Genomic DNA, 15,603 nt, shown 5'->3' with positions numbered 1-15,603 from the left:
TGTCGACCCTTAATTATTTCCCACACCTCCTATCTATGATACTCTTCAATAAGGACGAGATTATCCGCGTGGATACAAATAGATGTGAGGAACATAATCTGATATTACAGTATTAATTGCTTTTTGTCAGATGCTTCAAAATGCCAATAATTACTTTTGTCAAAAAAATCAGGACCCGTTGAAGTGAACCTTCAAAGATGAACACAGCCACGTGTTACAGATTCGTGGAGAGACACGGCACCATTGGCCCTACAATTCGTCACTAACACCAAATATTCCTCATCCAGTTTTCACAAATGTGATGATCTACCAAAGAGATTTCCCCTCATGTGAAAAATCTCATTTCTTATTATTATAAGGTTACACGAACAATGCACATTTGGATTCGCTGATTTTCCCTACATGTTATAACTTACAGGACCTTATGCAAAAGAGAAAAATATAGTATATGTTACCCCCTAAATTTCCCTCCCCATCATGAAAAATCGAAAAAATTTACTCAATTCTTTTCCGTGGCAGTTCTGTTGGTAGGCCACAACTTGCTAAACATGCGTTTGGGCTGAGCAGGAAGAGCAAGTAGACCCTTAAATCTAGAAGTTCTCCCGATTTCATCACGAGGCACAACATTTGCATCCAAGTCATCCTCAGCTAGCTTCATTCTGAGAGTTGTGTTCTTTGTTGACTTTGGTGACTTGAATCCAGAAACACTCCAATTGTCATCAGCATGGATACTTGTTGTGGTGCTCAATGGTGCTGTGTGTTTTGATGGGTCAATGCCATGAGCGGTGAGTAATGCCTTGATGTTGCTTGGCATGTCAGTCACTTTGCCACCAGCTGCTGCTGCTCGTGCTTGCTCAAAGAAGAGAACTTGCACAACCACCCTTAGGGGAAGTAACTCATTCTGTGCTGCATGCATGCAAGCTTCCACAGACAACTTTTTGCAGTCTAGAATTCGACATAATCTCTTCCTTTCGTTCTTATTCAGCTCTGGATGTGCCTACATTTTCCAGTTAAGCAAAATACAGATTTGGTGAAATTCTAGCTTAGTGAAATGAACGCTTATATCATGTGAAGGGCTAAAGAACATTTGTCTCATTTTCTTTAATCCCTGTCTAATGAACAAACAGGTTGCAACAGAAACTCACTAAGGTAAGTCTAGTAGGGAGGTTTTATGTATTCTGTACGACACGCTAAGTTCAAACTTGTTGGTGCCAAAAAAACAAAAAGAAACTAGTGGCAATAAAACAAAACTCTTGTGTACAAAAGAAACAAAAAAGTTCTTTCATAGTTTTCACTGGCAATCTTATCTTTCTTGTTCTAACCAAGTGAAATGACTAACTGCCAGAATAGGAATTAGAAACTGCTAGTATGAGTCAGAAAGTGGCCACATTCAGGCCAAATTTCTGGTGGGTCAGCCTACACCTAAACCACGAAAAAATGATGGGTGAGACAAGATTTCAAGGTCGAGTTGTTTATCCACCAATTCTGTCCCACCAATGAAACATTTTCAACTTCAACCAGAGCCCCCCCCCCCCCCCCCCTCTTGGTGATTATTTATTTCTACCATTTACAGAAAACAGTAATTCTGAAAACACAATAGAAGTTGTTTTTCTAAATTTACCTTGAGATAAATGTCAATTGCTCTGTACAGGTCATCATGATCATGTCTTGCAAAATCTGGTATAGTTTCAGCAAGAGCAATGAATTTTGAGAGAGGCAAATTCACATCCCTGGCAACCTCCTGAAGGTACCTATCCACTAGCTTTGCCACCTTCAGTTTTGAGCTATGAGAAGCCGAGGAGGACCTCCTACTCTCTTGGAACTCGAAGTTGATGTTCTCTGCCGAACGAGACCTTCTCCTTTCAATGGTCAACCTTGATCTTGGAGGGCTGGTTGGTGGACTCTGACCTTGCAACATAAACTGTTCCAATATCGTCATAACCAAGTCCACTTCGTACATCATATTATTTGTCTTAGACACCGAGCGTATTAGAAGATCATTAACCGAGGCCTCCTCCAGTTGAAGTCCTACTCTTGTGGCCAATTCCACCTTCGAAGATGCCGAAGCTTTGAGAATATTGGCTGCCTTTAACAGTTTAAGAAGGAAGCTGCAAGAAACAGCACCTTTTTCTGCCGGAAGCAAGCTCACGATTGATTCCAAAAGCAGTCTATGCTTTGAAGTTACTTCACTCGCAGAATCTGAATCTGCATCCGAGTCAGATTCAGTCTCCCTCTTGACATGCACATTCTTCCTGATATTCGGTAGCCATCTAGATGCATAAATCTTCAATGCATCACCAATGAGATTTGAGGGTGTCTTGCCACCAGATTTGATAGCTATCATGGTTCTCCAGTACAGGTCTATACTCAAATCTGCTAAATCCTCAGCCCACCATCCCTTGCTTGATGATTTGTGTCTCAGACTTTCGGTTCCATTGCAGGAAGACACATCATCCCTTACCCTCCGGGAATGACTGTGTGATAAACTCACCTTTGAGGGGTGGCTTAAGACCTTCGAGGCAATGGCCTCAATGCATCTGCTGGTAATTGCCAAGTCCTCTGACCACAAAGGCAATGCTTTGGTGGTTTGTAGAGTCACAATGGAATCCTTCCAGCCATTAAGGATGCAAGAATTGAAGAAAACATCAAGCTTGTAAATCAAATTCCCCTTCTCAACATCCTCAATCATCTGCAAGTATTCCGCGGCGCAACGCGCACTTACAATGTTGTATGCGCTGAGAGTGATGGTTATGCCATAGCAGAACTTGGCACACACCTCAAATGCTTCCACCCCACCAGGAAATTCAGGGAGTTGGACTATTTGGTGCTGAGGAGAATCAGAACTCTCAGAGCACAGCCTTTGCAGGCGCAAACATTTCGACAACAGCGGAAACTGAACAATATCAACATTCGATATGTTACTAAACATTAAAAGAAATGAACAACAGAAGATAGAAAAAGAATTCCTTAAAAATCATAGATGGACAGAGAGTTTCTAACATTGGCAATTTGGTACCCTTAAGCATCAGAGTTTCAAGGAGCAAACCTTGTGAAGAAGATATCTCGTTCCTTTAACTTGAATTATGATGTCACTTGAAACTTCAGAAGAGATTGTCCTGCATAAAAAGAAAAGAAAGAACTCGTGTTACTCATCACCTGAAGCTGTTACATCATCTACGAATATAAACAATCAAATTGATCAATCTATTTTCCTTACCTTACAGACTCGGCAGTGTAAAAGGTATCTGGACGAGATCCCAGTTTCATAAACTTCATGACTGTTTCTCAATTTATTTTATGCTAAACCACTAATTACTCTGGACTAGTTCCTTGCATAATTCAGAACTGCAGAAAACACCAGAAGTTAATACAGCATCTACATGAAATGCTCTTCCATTGTAATCACCTTTGATAGATTTTCCCACTTCCCAAGTGAAAATGAACCAACAAAACTCAGAGTGTGAGGAGCCTGAATAGAAGACTTGAAAAACTCTTTAGACAGAAAGAAAAAGAAAAAAGAGAAGATGAAGAAGTTATGTTGGAGGAGAGAGAGAGTATGAAGTTCCAATGTAAAAGGAAAATCAAGAGGCTTGCTATGGGCAGAAATAATATAAAGCAGTTTAAATAAGTAGATGTCACTACAAATATGGTAAATAGGGACACAACTTTTCTTACATTCATTCAGAAGCAAAATTTTCGTTATTGATTGAAATTTGTAAAAAATATATGAAATTAGTCAAAAAATGATGATACCTACTTAATTTGGTGAGTACGTACAAATTATATTCAATCATTGATAGAAAGTGTATGTGAAAGATTATGCTAAGAAGAGTCTTTCTAAAGCTCTTCAATAACTAATCAACACACAAACCAGGAGCATCTAACACAATAAACAAACTTTTATACGTGAATTCAACCTTTTCTAAAGAAAGAATAAAAGAGAAATGCAATTTCCTCCTGATTTAGGCTAAGATATGAAATTTATATATAACAAGACAAAAATGATAATAAAAAAGAAAAAGGAGTAAAGTTTACTTCTTTCATATCAAATATAAAGAAAAATAATAATTTGAACTTAATAACTGTAAACAAATGTTATACTTTTATTCCAATTAATGATATCATCTCAAAATTACCCTTTAATTAAGTGAAATTCTGTTATTAATGATCTTTTTTTCTTATCCTTGACATCAAGTTCTAATGAAGGGTAATTTTACTTGTGATTAGTATAATTCAATGATATTAACTCATTTTTTTAATTAGCAAAAACAGACTGCTAATGTTACTTATATTTAAATTCCAAAAAAAATATTTATATTCTTAAGATTTTTCAATTACTTTAAATATTTTTCACTCATCTTTTACTTTCATCCAAATGTTGAATCCTCTTATTACATCCTTCCAATTCCTTTATAACATATTAAATGGTTTTTATATTTTTAAGACATTCTTGAGAGAGTGTTGTAAACATGAATTTTATATTAAATTTTATGGAGAATCCATCATAAACTAAACTCTCATTAAAATGTGTTTGGTTTTTGTTTGATATTTTTTAGAAAATAGGATTAAATTTATAAAAAAAATTGTAACAAGAACATAATTGTTCATTTATTAAATAAAGAAATATTTAATATGTAATCTAAAACACCCTTCAGTACTTAACATAAAAGAAAATAAAGTACTTTTTAGTTGAATATTTATCTCGTATTTTGAAGAAAAATAAATAGGGAAATAAACAAGGAAAAAATAGGTAAGAAATAAAATTATACGTATTCTTGATAAAATAAAAATATATTTTCTAGAAAAAAAAATTGTATATTTTGACTATTTTTTTTAGCTCTCATTATAGAGTTAACCATGTATTTTTTTTTTCTAACCAACTGGCTTCATTAACAATAAAGTGATTTTATATAAAAAATGAAAATAAGAAAAATAATATATATATATATTAAATCTTACTTCTTCTACCAAATATACTATTAATTTTCTCATTTTTCATCCTTCTCCCTCTCCTTTATCAACAAATGATTAGAATAATTAAAAAAACTATTAATTATCCGGAAATCCAAAACTAAAAGAAAGAATGGAATTGAGACAGAGAATGTTGCAAGCTGAGGTAAGAGCATGAAACTGAATCATTGATTGAGAAATTTGACCTAGGAAATTCTGCAACTCTATTATTTAAATTTTTTTTTTGTTTTGTGTTTTGTTACTTGGTAGAAGAATAGGGTTATGTAGATAATAATAAAAAGGAACACTGTTTTACTTTTTACTATGGAGACAAGCCATTGCCAGCGTGCAATTTTAAAGCCAATTTCATGTGCTTATCCTGCGCCCACTAGTGCCCTTCCTTCTCATCATTGCTACTGCAAAATTCCAATTTTCTTTTCCTTTCTTTTTTTTTTTTTTTACTTTGAACCACCCACTATTATTTTAGTCAAACATTATTTTATTTTCATCTGCAACACTTTCCAACTTTCTCCATACAAAACAGTTTGTCCATAATAACATATAAGAAGGGTTCTCAAATAGTTTTCTTAAGCTAAATTGAGAAAGAAACACACAACAAAGTTATGATATATGTTTTGAAGTTATGATATATGTTTTGAAATGGAGTTTAAATCTAACTTAATCTCACAAAATAAATGAAATTTAATTCTAATTCAATTTCACAAAATCAATTTGTAAGTAAGAATTTCAAAATCATACTGATATATATATATATATATATATATATATATATATATATATATATATATATATATATATATATATATATATATATATATATATATATATATATATATATATATATATATATATATATATATATATATATATATATATATATATATATATATATATATATATCGTACGTGAGTCTTATACCATGTTAGTAAGAAGAGTTTAAGACTAACTTAATCTTATGAAATTGACTAATAAGGTATATAATGAGGTTTACACTCACTTATATATTATAAGATTGTTTTATCTCTAATCGATGTAAAAAATTAGAGTTACTAAAATATTAACCAAGCCATTTAAATAATGTAGTTAATTAACTCCTAAAAAAGGAACTACTATTATTCAAGTTATTTGGCAGATACCTCATATTGGATATGATCAAAACTAAAACAGATGTTGTTCCAGTCATGTTGTTTGTGAAGATACTTTTAAAGAGAGAAAGCTGATTCTTTTGACAGTTTCTCTTCTTATTTAATTTTTTTCATATATATAGTAGATATTATAGGTGTTATTTTGGTTATTGAGATCTTTTATTTTGATGATTATAGATTTGGGTTGTGTGTAATTCTCTTTTAGTGTCTCAAACTTTTTCTTCTTCTCATATTATTCTCTGAAATCTTAGGAATAAAGGAAGGAAATGCATAAAGAATTGTGGTCAAATTTAAGATATTTCACTCTTTTTCAAGAAAATTATTATGTGGATAAACTTGTTAATTTTGAAATTGATAAAATATATATTAAATTTTTAAGTGGTTCAATTTTCTTCTTTTTATTATTAGTTTAGAGTTTTTTCTATAACAGATATCAATTTTCTTTATTTTTTTTATTTAAGGGAATTTATTTTGTATGTTTTTAGAGTGTGTTTGGTATTCATATTTTTGTTCTTATTCTTTTTAATGGATTCTTTCATATGATGAAGACATATGTGATTGTTGAAATATGAAATGTTAACTTAAATGTTAACATTTATAATACTGTCTAATTTGAGTTTTTAATAAAAAAAAATTATATAAAATAATTCAGTTTTAACTATAGTTTAATTTATTTTTAACAATATATTTTAATAACCTTTTTATTGTGATGATTTTTTCAATTTTCTTACATCATTTTGAATATTTTCAATTTGGTCACACTTTTACAAAAACAAATTAATATAATATGTTCTATTAAATTTATGTTAATAAACTTCCTGCATATATTACACATGATATTTCTTGTTCCCGTGTTCATTCCGTCAACAAATCAATCAATCGGTGTTATCAATAAATTAAATAAGTTATACAAATTAATTTTTAAAAAATAAATTAAAGAAAATGTTGAACACATAACCATATTAAAGTAACAAAATATCATTATCCTTAAACAATAATATACAGCTTTGTCTAACCAATATTGTTTTATAATAGTTGAGGCATTTTATGGATTGTTTAAAGGAAAGCAAAAGGTATGTGTATGAATAAATGAGGGTTTCTAAATTCTAATGGATATCCTCCATTCATGCAACTAGTGTAATTCATTAACAAATGTAAAAATTATCCCTATGTAATACAAAAATAACCAAATTGCCATTCATTTTTCCCTCTGTTTCTTTGTCTCGTAGATGAGCCTTCATTTTCATTCATTGCAATTGGTCCAGGAGATTGAAACTCACCATAATAATTTTTTTTTAACGGTAGTATTTTTTAGTAAGAAAATTTGAATTCATAACTTCTTTTACCTTTTCTTAAAGTTCATCAAATTAATTTTATATTTTCTAAATGTTAATGAGAACGTTGAATCAATAACCCCTCTGATTCTTTTTTCCAACTTTATCATTAAGTCAATTGTGAAAAATTTTAATTTGTGCAATACTCATTCATATACACATTTTTAATTATTAGGTAAAATTATGCTTGTTGTGTTTTTTTTTTTTTTCTGGTTGAGAATTTTGGCTGTAAGTAATGAATTGGTTATAGAATGTGTTAATCTCGCAGTTGATGGTTTATGATTTGTTTGGCTAAGTATTGTAATGAATGAGGGAATAACGTGTGATTTTATTTTATTTTATTTTTCTTGAATTCTCTGAGTTAGTTTCACGTCGATGACATAAGTTGATATTATGAAGTATTGAGGAAAGTGGGGCCTTTATTGGTAGGAAACAGAAAAGGAGAAACAGGGTTACGAGGGTATGATATTCATGATTGGTTTCATATAGTGATGTGTCACTATGATTTGTTCAGTGTTAAAATCACTTATACCATTTTTTGTTGCCACAACTTTTATAAAAAGTAACAGTGGACTCAGGGGTCACCTTCTATTTAATTATATGCTTCATCAATTCTACATTTAACAATTTTATGTTAAAAATTTAAGTGTGAATCTAAATTTTATATTAGTTAAAAATAAAAAAGTAAAATATTATATAAAAATAAAGATCCATAAATTTATTGTCTTCAAATTTTGAAATTTTGAGATTTTGAGTTGACAGTGATATCAATAATTTTTATGTGACTGGGTTTAGAGTTATATCTCCCTAACAAGTACAAGCAAAGACGCACAAAACGTGTTGCCTCATTCAGTGTGTCTGGCAGTGCTGGGTGGGTGAATGGCATTTGCGAGATTAAAGGGAAAGGCGAAGGGTAAAATAGTAATCAGAGAGAGAAGTAAGAGAGGAAGAAAGTGTGATGGTGAGAAGTGAGAGAATAGCCACAAACGGCGCTGTGAAGGGGTCTTCATCGGTGTCACCCAACGGGGTAACCAACCGACCGTTGGGACCCTCAATTGCTCCTTTCTTAATCCGTAACGGGACCCTCTCCAACTGCGTACACACAACACAATCAAACTAATAACTTTTCTATAATTCAGGATAGAGGGAACCATTTTCCCCTCACATTTATTGCAAACAAAAATTCCACCTTTCTTCTATATCCAAAATTCATCCATCAAATTTCCTTAACATAAAACACTGAGTTCTGTAGTTAATATTTTCCTAATAAATTTATTATTATTTGTCTTTCAAACCTGTGTTGATTTCTGATTATTAGATCATGCCAGGTTTATATCACTTTCAAACAGAACTCATGGTATGAAATTGTTCTGCATTTTTTTTTTGTTGTTTACGTTTGTGTAAGTATATTTTACTTTGTCTTAGTTGAATTGAAAGTGAGAGTCTAAGGATTTTTTTTTTTTTTCTGTTTCGTAATCAAAGTCAGAATCACATGTCTAGGAAATTTGAGTATTTTCTACTCAAACTAATGCCATTAACAGAGACCGTTTATTAATGATCAATGACAGATATTCCTAAAATGTTGTGGCTATGAAGTCTTATTGTTTGCTAAAGACAAATGTTGATAACTACTTCACACTTGTTAAAATTAAGAAATGAAATGTAAGTGTTTTAATTTTAGTTTTAATTACTGTTTTCTCTCTTAATTAATTCTTTGATAAATTTTAAAGGCAAATTTAACAAGTATAAAACATCCAATTATAATAGGAAGAAAAATAGTTATTATATTGATAATACAAATTAATTAATATTTATTTTATTAAATTGTTAAATATGTATTAGTTAGTTAAACACCTTTACGAAGTTTGGACTTCCTTTTATATGCTCAAGTTCAGTTTAAACTCATTGTAGTTCTTGAACTTGTAACGGGTTAAATTTTGTGTTTGATCACTTCCAAGCGTGAATATAAAAAAAGAAGGCAGTATAAATAATTTATATAAAAAAGACTATGTAATCTTATTTATAGAACAAGTAGGTGTATGTTCCTTTAATAAATTTAAAGTGGAGTATAAGTACGATAGATATTTATAGTGATCTTTTATGTTTATTACTTAGCATCACTTCAATTAGTCTTTTCAATATGTTTAGAAAACAACACATAGAACCCTTTATAATGGAAATTACAATTAAGAAAGCTGTAAATATGATTATCTTAAAATTTCTTATGCCTAGAAGCACTATAAAAAATCATTTATTCCTTATTGTATTGGTCCCTATTAGTATATATGGACTTTCCCTGATAAAATAAGTTATTTGTACCTGCATTATGAGTTTGTTGATATATATCGTCAATATACAAATAATATAAATAATTTTATTAGTATAAGATATTAATATATAGCGTCAATAAATGTATAACACATCAATTTTATAACCAGTTTTATAAATATTCTTTATACTCAGTTTGGTAAGGTAAATCATTCCTAAGGTGGTGGAGGAAAAAACATACTTAGACAATTGAAACTTTCCAACGTGAAATTCATCAAGGTCTAGACTTTCTAATGGAATTATTTTGTTTCTATATATGCTTTACAACCTTGTTATAAAATACTTTTCTTATATGTTATTTCACATTTTCCTTATTTCTCACTTTTAAAAATAATAGAAATATATGGAATTTGACCTTAAAAAGAGTAAATAAAGGAAGAGAAATAAATTGATAAAAATTAACGTAAAAGATGAGAAGTGGGTAGAAAAATAAAAAGAAAAGCGGCAAATGAATAGAAGAGATGGAACAATCAATCTTTTGATCTTGTGTACAATATTGGTTCGGATTTCGATAATGAACTACAATGATAAAGGAGAACAAAACGAAAAAAACACAAAGCACGATAAAGATAGGCGATCCGTTCTATGGCTTGAAAAGAAATCATCCCAAGAATATAAAAACATACTATTAATAATATGAGAGAGATGAAAGAGACAGTGTCAAGAGGTAAATGCAATGTTTAACAAACATCATTTGCAAGAAAAGACATTAAAACATTATAAGGTCACAGCACTGGCCAATGCTAATAGGGTGGGGGAGGTTCGGCAACCTTTTTTCTAGCGAGGATAGAGATAAAGTTCTGTTTGCCGGGTCGTGTTGTCTTATTACTAATTTCATCAAAGTGTATCTATATTTATTTGTTAGAGATATTATATGATTAGAGAAAAGACAATTTTATAATATATAAATGAAATATAAATTGTGTAAAATTGAGTAAGACTTAAAATTTACATCTTAAAAGTTTCGAGTTATCCGAGCACGGTGGTCCGTACATCCGACAGAAGCTTTAGTTAGGAAATTGCCAAAAACTAAAACCAGGGAATAGGTTGTAATGTAGTAGGTGGTTGAGAAGATTATAGGGTGTTTTGTCTCATAAAATCCCTTTTGCGGTGCTTTAAATTTTGTAAGCATTAGAGGACAGGAAGAAAGGTAAAGAGCGATGGCGTGAGATGCGTGGTGCATGGTTGATGGTGCATGTGCTACCTGCGTCTTCTTCTGGTCACCACAGCCAAAACCCTTTATTCCATCCTATGAACTGTAGCAATCCTGAGCCACTAAAGGACCATGCTATCGCTGCATAGAGGGAGCAACCACCCATTAAGAGTCTCTTTCACCTTTTTTCTCCATGCACATATATGCCAACTTCTGCATCTCTTCTCCCTCTGTGGGGTACTGTGTTCCTCCTCTCCAACTTGGAGACACCCATTAACGTACACTACACTTACCCCTTGCTTTCTCTTTTCTTTCTTACTTTTTCACTTTTGTTTCTTAGTGCTCCTCATTTATGCCACTCTTTCTGTATTTCTTTTTTAAATATTTTAACTCTTTTTCATCATTCAACCCATTTCTTCTTTGTTTTGTCTCTCCTCCAAACTAGTACTCGTGTTTAAAAACTGAATTTTATGTAGGATACTATTTTCCCTGCGATAAACTTTTTCATGGATATTACTATAACTTCTGAAAAAGTTAAATTTATTTTACGTTTTTTTTTATCGTAAATACATGTAAAAGGCTTCATTGCAACATATTCTAACCTTAGACTTGGTGAGAGTCACTAACTCTTACCATGTTGCATTATGTGTTCGTATCTATTTAATTAAGACCATGATATTTTGATAATCTTTCTTTTCTACAAAATTTGACAAAATTTATTTTTTATCACACACCAAACATTGTTTTTTCAAGTCTCATCAAACATTTCTTTTATTTATTGAGGTGTTAATAAAACTTTGTCAAAAAAATAATTTTCCAAACTAAAATTATTTCTGTCATATCTTTTCATATATATATATATATATATATATATATATATATATATATATATATATATATATATATATATATATATATATAAAAGTTTATTAGGATAAGAAAATACTTTGGTTTTTCAATCCATACAGGGTAATTAGCTTCTAAATTTACAAAAATGGTACAACTTTTTGATAAAAATTCAAAATTGAATATGTCGTATCATATTATGATTTCATATAAAAAAATTGTGCTAACATAACACAATTTTATTAAATTTAACTTGAATTTTATCTATCAAATTTTTTTTTTTCATAAAATCAAAGAAGTTGTGTTATGTTACTACAATTTTAAATAAAATCTAACGAAATCATTTTAGACCGACATAAAGTTGTGCTAACATAACAAGTCGTATCAACATAGCATAATTTGTCAAACTTTATTCTTTTTTCACAAAAAAATTTACACCATTTTTATGTTTTCAAAATCAAATAAAAGTAATCTGATAAAAAAAAACAAAAATACTCGATACATACCTCCATTTTAAGTTTGATCGGAAGTAAAAAAAAGAAGACAAACACGCTAAGAGAACCCATATCAAATAACTATGTCATTAGTTTAGCTCTGAAAAGGAGATCAACTTGATTCTTCAAAGAAGTTCTATGAATTGTTCAATCATTTTGGTACTCGTTTACACAATCAAAATTAAACCAAACATCGCCCACAATTTAACACTACCATTGTCTACAAGATTTTGCATCTTTTATGGGACATTGAAGATTTAAAAACAAAGCCCAAGAAGTAAACAATGCAATATGACACACAGTTAACAAACAATCTTCAACTTCATGTCTTAGTCATCATCATAGAAACATTCAAGTGAAAAATCAACAAGATAATTAATCACGATACAACGAAACATAAATAAAACTAACAAGCAAATATGTGTGTTTGGACTTTAAACCGAGATAATGGAATATCTAACAAATAGATAGCTTTATAAGTCAAATCGTCCAACTATCAATCACACTATGCTTAACTCCGAAAAAAGGTGACAAAGAAATGCAATTTACATCCGTTCCAGTGGGAAAGGTAAATGAAGTTAAGGCTTTTCAAATGTTAGAATACCATGTGGAGTACCGAAAGGATATTGCGGTTTCGACGAAAGATTTCAACAATTTTAAAATAATTAAATTTTTTGTAATTAAATTATTTTTATTTTTTATTAAATAATTAGTTTGGATAGAGTAATTGAAATATTTTACATTTTAATTTTTTTATTTGGATAAAACAATTTGTTTTCTATTTTACGTCCAACACAATAATACGTTGAAATCTAACTTAATTTAACTCGATCTCAGCTGGTTCGACTTAAGTCAATTCGAATCATTCGACATCGGCATAATTTTCTAATGATGTTCCAACACTCCCAACCAATGTCCCTCACTTAGTCATGATAGGGTTAACCTCACTAACTCCCTAAGTAAAATCCTCTTTCACATCATATCGTCTGTCATGTGAAGTCTCGTTCGATTCACACCACCTAGATGTCATGCTCTATGTAAGTAAGATACTAGTTGAGTCAAGATAGTCTCACTCTCGGAATCCCCTTTCAATACACTTTGACATCTTAAAGAGGTAGTAGTATTTTTTCATGAAAATAACTACCGGACTCAACCACACATCACTACTTCAAGCAAATCTAACTTTTAATCATTTAATAAAAGTTTAGACTCAAAAATGTCGCCTAGTAGGAGTAAGAGGGAGACTGTTCTTCTAAAATTTATTTAACAACGCTCAACTACAGGGGCAGGGGCGCCCAACAGTATCCATTCGCTAAACCAATTTTAAAACAATTTCATATCGGAAGGCTATCACTTGTTGTTACAAGATATCATATTCACTCAAATATATGTATCTACATTACATGCACACAACTCACTCCTATGAAACCTATGACGAAATACTGCTCTTTAGTATAAAATTTCACAAAATCTACTTCAAGCATTAGAAACACCACAACCCATATTTGAACCATACACATTCTTTCTCATCATTACAAACTCTTTCTCAATTATGCATAACAACTTATTTGCATATAGATTCACATATAACATTCACAAATTTGTTTTTTTCACAACCACCCACAATTTACCATATTTTTAATCTCATCGGTCAATCCTTCCATATCCAAATTAAAACACTTACAAAAATCTTGTTTTCACTGTTTCAATCTTCAAAAAACCATGTAGGGTTGGATTCTAGGAGGAGCAGAGCAGAGAAGAGAAGGAACTCATGAAAGAAAATGGATAGAGAGATGTTCTATTTCTTAAAGAAGTCTACTTTTATAAATTTTAACTTTTTAATAAAATTTAAAAACAATCATTTATATATTTATTGGGTTCTCACAATTAACATTCATGAAAAGAAGAAAACAACTCCTAAGTAATTGTAGTAATCACGAGAAAAGAGAACCATATCTTTTTTTGTGATAATGTCAACGATAAAAGAAAAAATAGTTGGCGGTCTATTTAAAAGCAAAAGAAGATAGTGAAAAAAAAAAAATCTAAAGAGTACGTATAACAATATATGGTCACTTTTCAACTGAAAATACAATATTAATTTAATTTTATTAATATAATGTCATTTTGGTAAAATTACTAGGAAACAATTGCTTCTGTAAATTAATTTTCTTGTAGTGATTTATAAGTATAATAGTTTTTTATTTTCATAAATTCCGTTCATAATTATGTAATTGCTCCCAACTAACGAGTTTCCCCACATAAACTAGATCAAAATAATTACAATAATTAATTGATTGTATGAGCATCGATTGCATTCCCATTGTTATATAATTTGAAGCAAGGAAATTGAATTTCTTTCATATAAATAAACCTCAAATACTAGATGACCCCAATGAAAGAAAAAAATATATTATACATGAGAAATAAGAAGAAATTATAGATTTTATTTAGATGTTTAAAAATAAAGAGTGTGAGTAGTTTTTTAGGGCGAGAAGGAGACTTTATAGGTGATATTAAAAATGAAAGCAGTCTTAGATGATTAACTACAATTAATTAATGGTGATGATAAAGTTAATTAGTAGAGATAAATTAATTATCATGTGTAACCTCCATGAGGTTTATTTATTGAATTGTGTTGTTTAGTAGGTACCCCAACCCCACGAGAATATATATATGTGAACTAACATAAAGCTAATTGGGGCCAAGAACAAAGGTAATCTCTCACGTCCAAAACTTGTTTTCCCTAATTCAATAAATGAGTCCCAATCATAAATATGTTGATTCAATCATGAAAAAAATATAAAACTATTACTACTACATTTTTGCTTCTTTTGGCTGCGCAGGTCTTGTAAATCGGTGTTACTTTTTTTTGGATGGGTGGCTAAAAGACAAGAGTGGCTTGAGACAAATGGTCAAAATTAAAGAAGCAGAAAAGGTTGAAAATCACTGGCTAGCTAATTATCGGTTGGTAAATGATGAGGAATATATCAAGAACTTCTTCCCCAAGAACCCAATCTAGCCATTTCCAAAGATTCACCTGTGACGCTTACGTCAATGTTCACATTAATTTTTTTCTTCTCTGTGCTTGCTTGTTAGGGTTGACGTATTAATGACTATTTTGGAAGAATTATCCGAAAAATACAATACTAACGAGACATTAGTTCAATTCATATATGAGAGATGAATATCATTTATAATTTTAAGAGAATAAATGTGTAAATTTTATTTTTATACAATACTCATTTTTTTCATTTTTATTGAATTTTAAACTTATACTTAGTTTTACAACTCATAAAAATGTTAAATGAACATGTGAGTCAGTCGGCTCATCA

The 15,603-nt window shown here is 30.5% G+C and overlaps 1 protein-coding gene across 1 annotated transcript; it reads right to left on the bottom strand.

The window, feature by feature from the left end:
* Window positions 1-302: 302 nt before the first annotated feature.
* On the bottom strand, window positions 303-3,609 carry LOC114179518 (BTB/POZ domain-containing protein At1g67900). The gene is made up of 4 exons (XM_028065885.1): window positions 3,218-3,609; window positions 3,047-3,116; window positions 1,622-2,893; window positions 303-997 (listed from the first exon to the last, which is right to left on the bottom strand). The coding sequence occupies exons 1-4, from the start codon at window positions 3,274-3,276 to the stop codon at window positions 500-502; spliced, it is 1,899 nt and encodes a 632-aa protein (XP_027921686.1). The 5' UTR covers window positions 3,277-3,609; the 3' UTR covers window positions 303-499.
* Between the last annotated feature and the right edge of the window lie 11,994 nt (window positions 3,610-15,603).

This window comes from Vigna unguiculata, chromosome 3 (assembly GCF_004118075.2).
Source record: "Vigna unguiculata cultivar IT97K-499-35 chromosome 3, ASM411807v1, whole genome shotgun sequence".
In the NCBI taxonomy this organism is placed as follows: Eukaryota; Viridiplantae; Streptophyta; class Magnoliopsida; order Fabales; family Fabaceae; genus Vigna; species Vigna unguiculata.
Note: the sequence above shows the minus strand (reverse complement) of the source record. Positions and strands in the feature narration are given on the sequence as shown.

What these genes read in the sequence shown, in the direction of transcription:
- LOC114179518 (XM_028065885.1), bottom strand. Translation starts at nt 3,276, where the DNA reads ATGAAGTTTATGAAACTGGGATCTCGTCCAGATACCTTTTACACTGCC. An exon ending in TACACTGCCGAGTCTGTAAG is followed by an intron (nt 3,117 to 3,217) that starts GTAAGGAAAATA and finishes CTTTTTATGCAG; the next exon opens with GACAATCTCTTCTGAAGTTT. An exon ending in CGAGATATCTTCTTCACAAG is followed by an intron (nt 2,894 to 3,046) that starts GTTTGCTCCTTG and finishes GATATTGTTCAG; the next exon opens with TTTCCGCTGTTGTCGAAATG.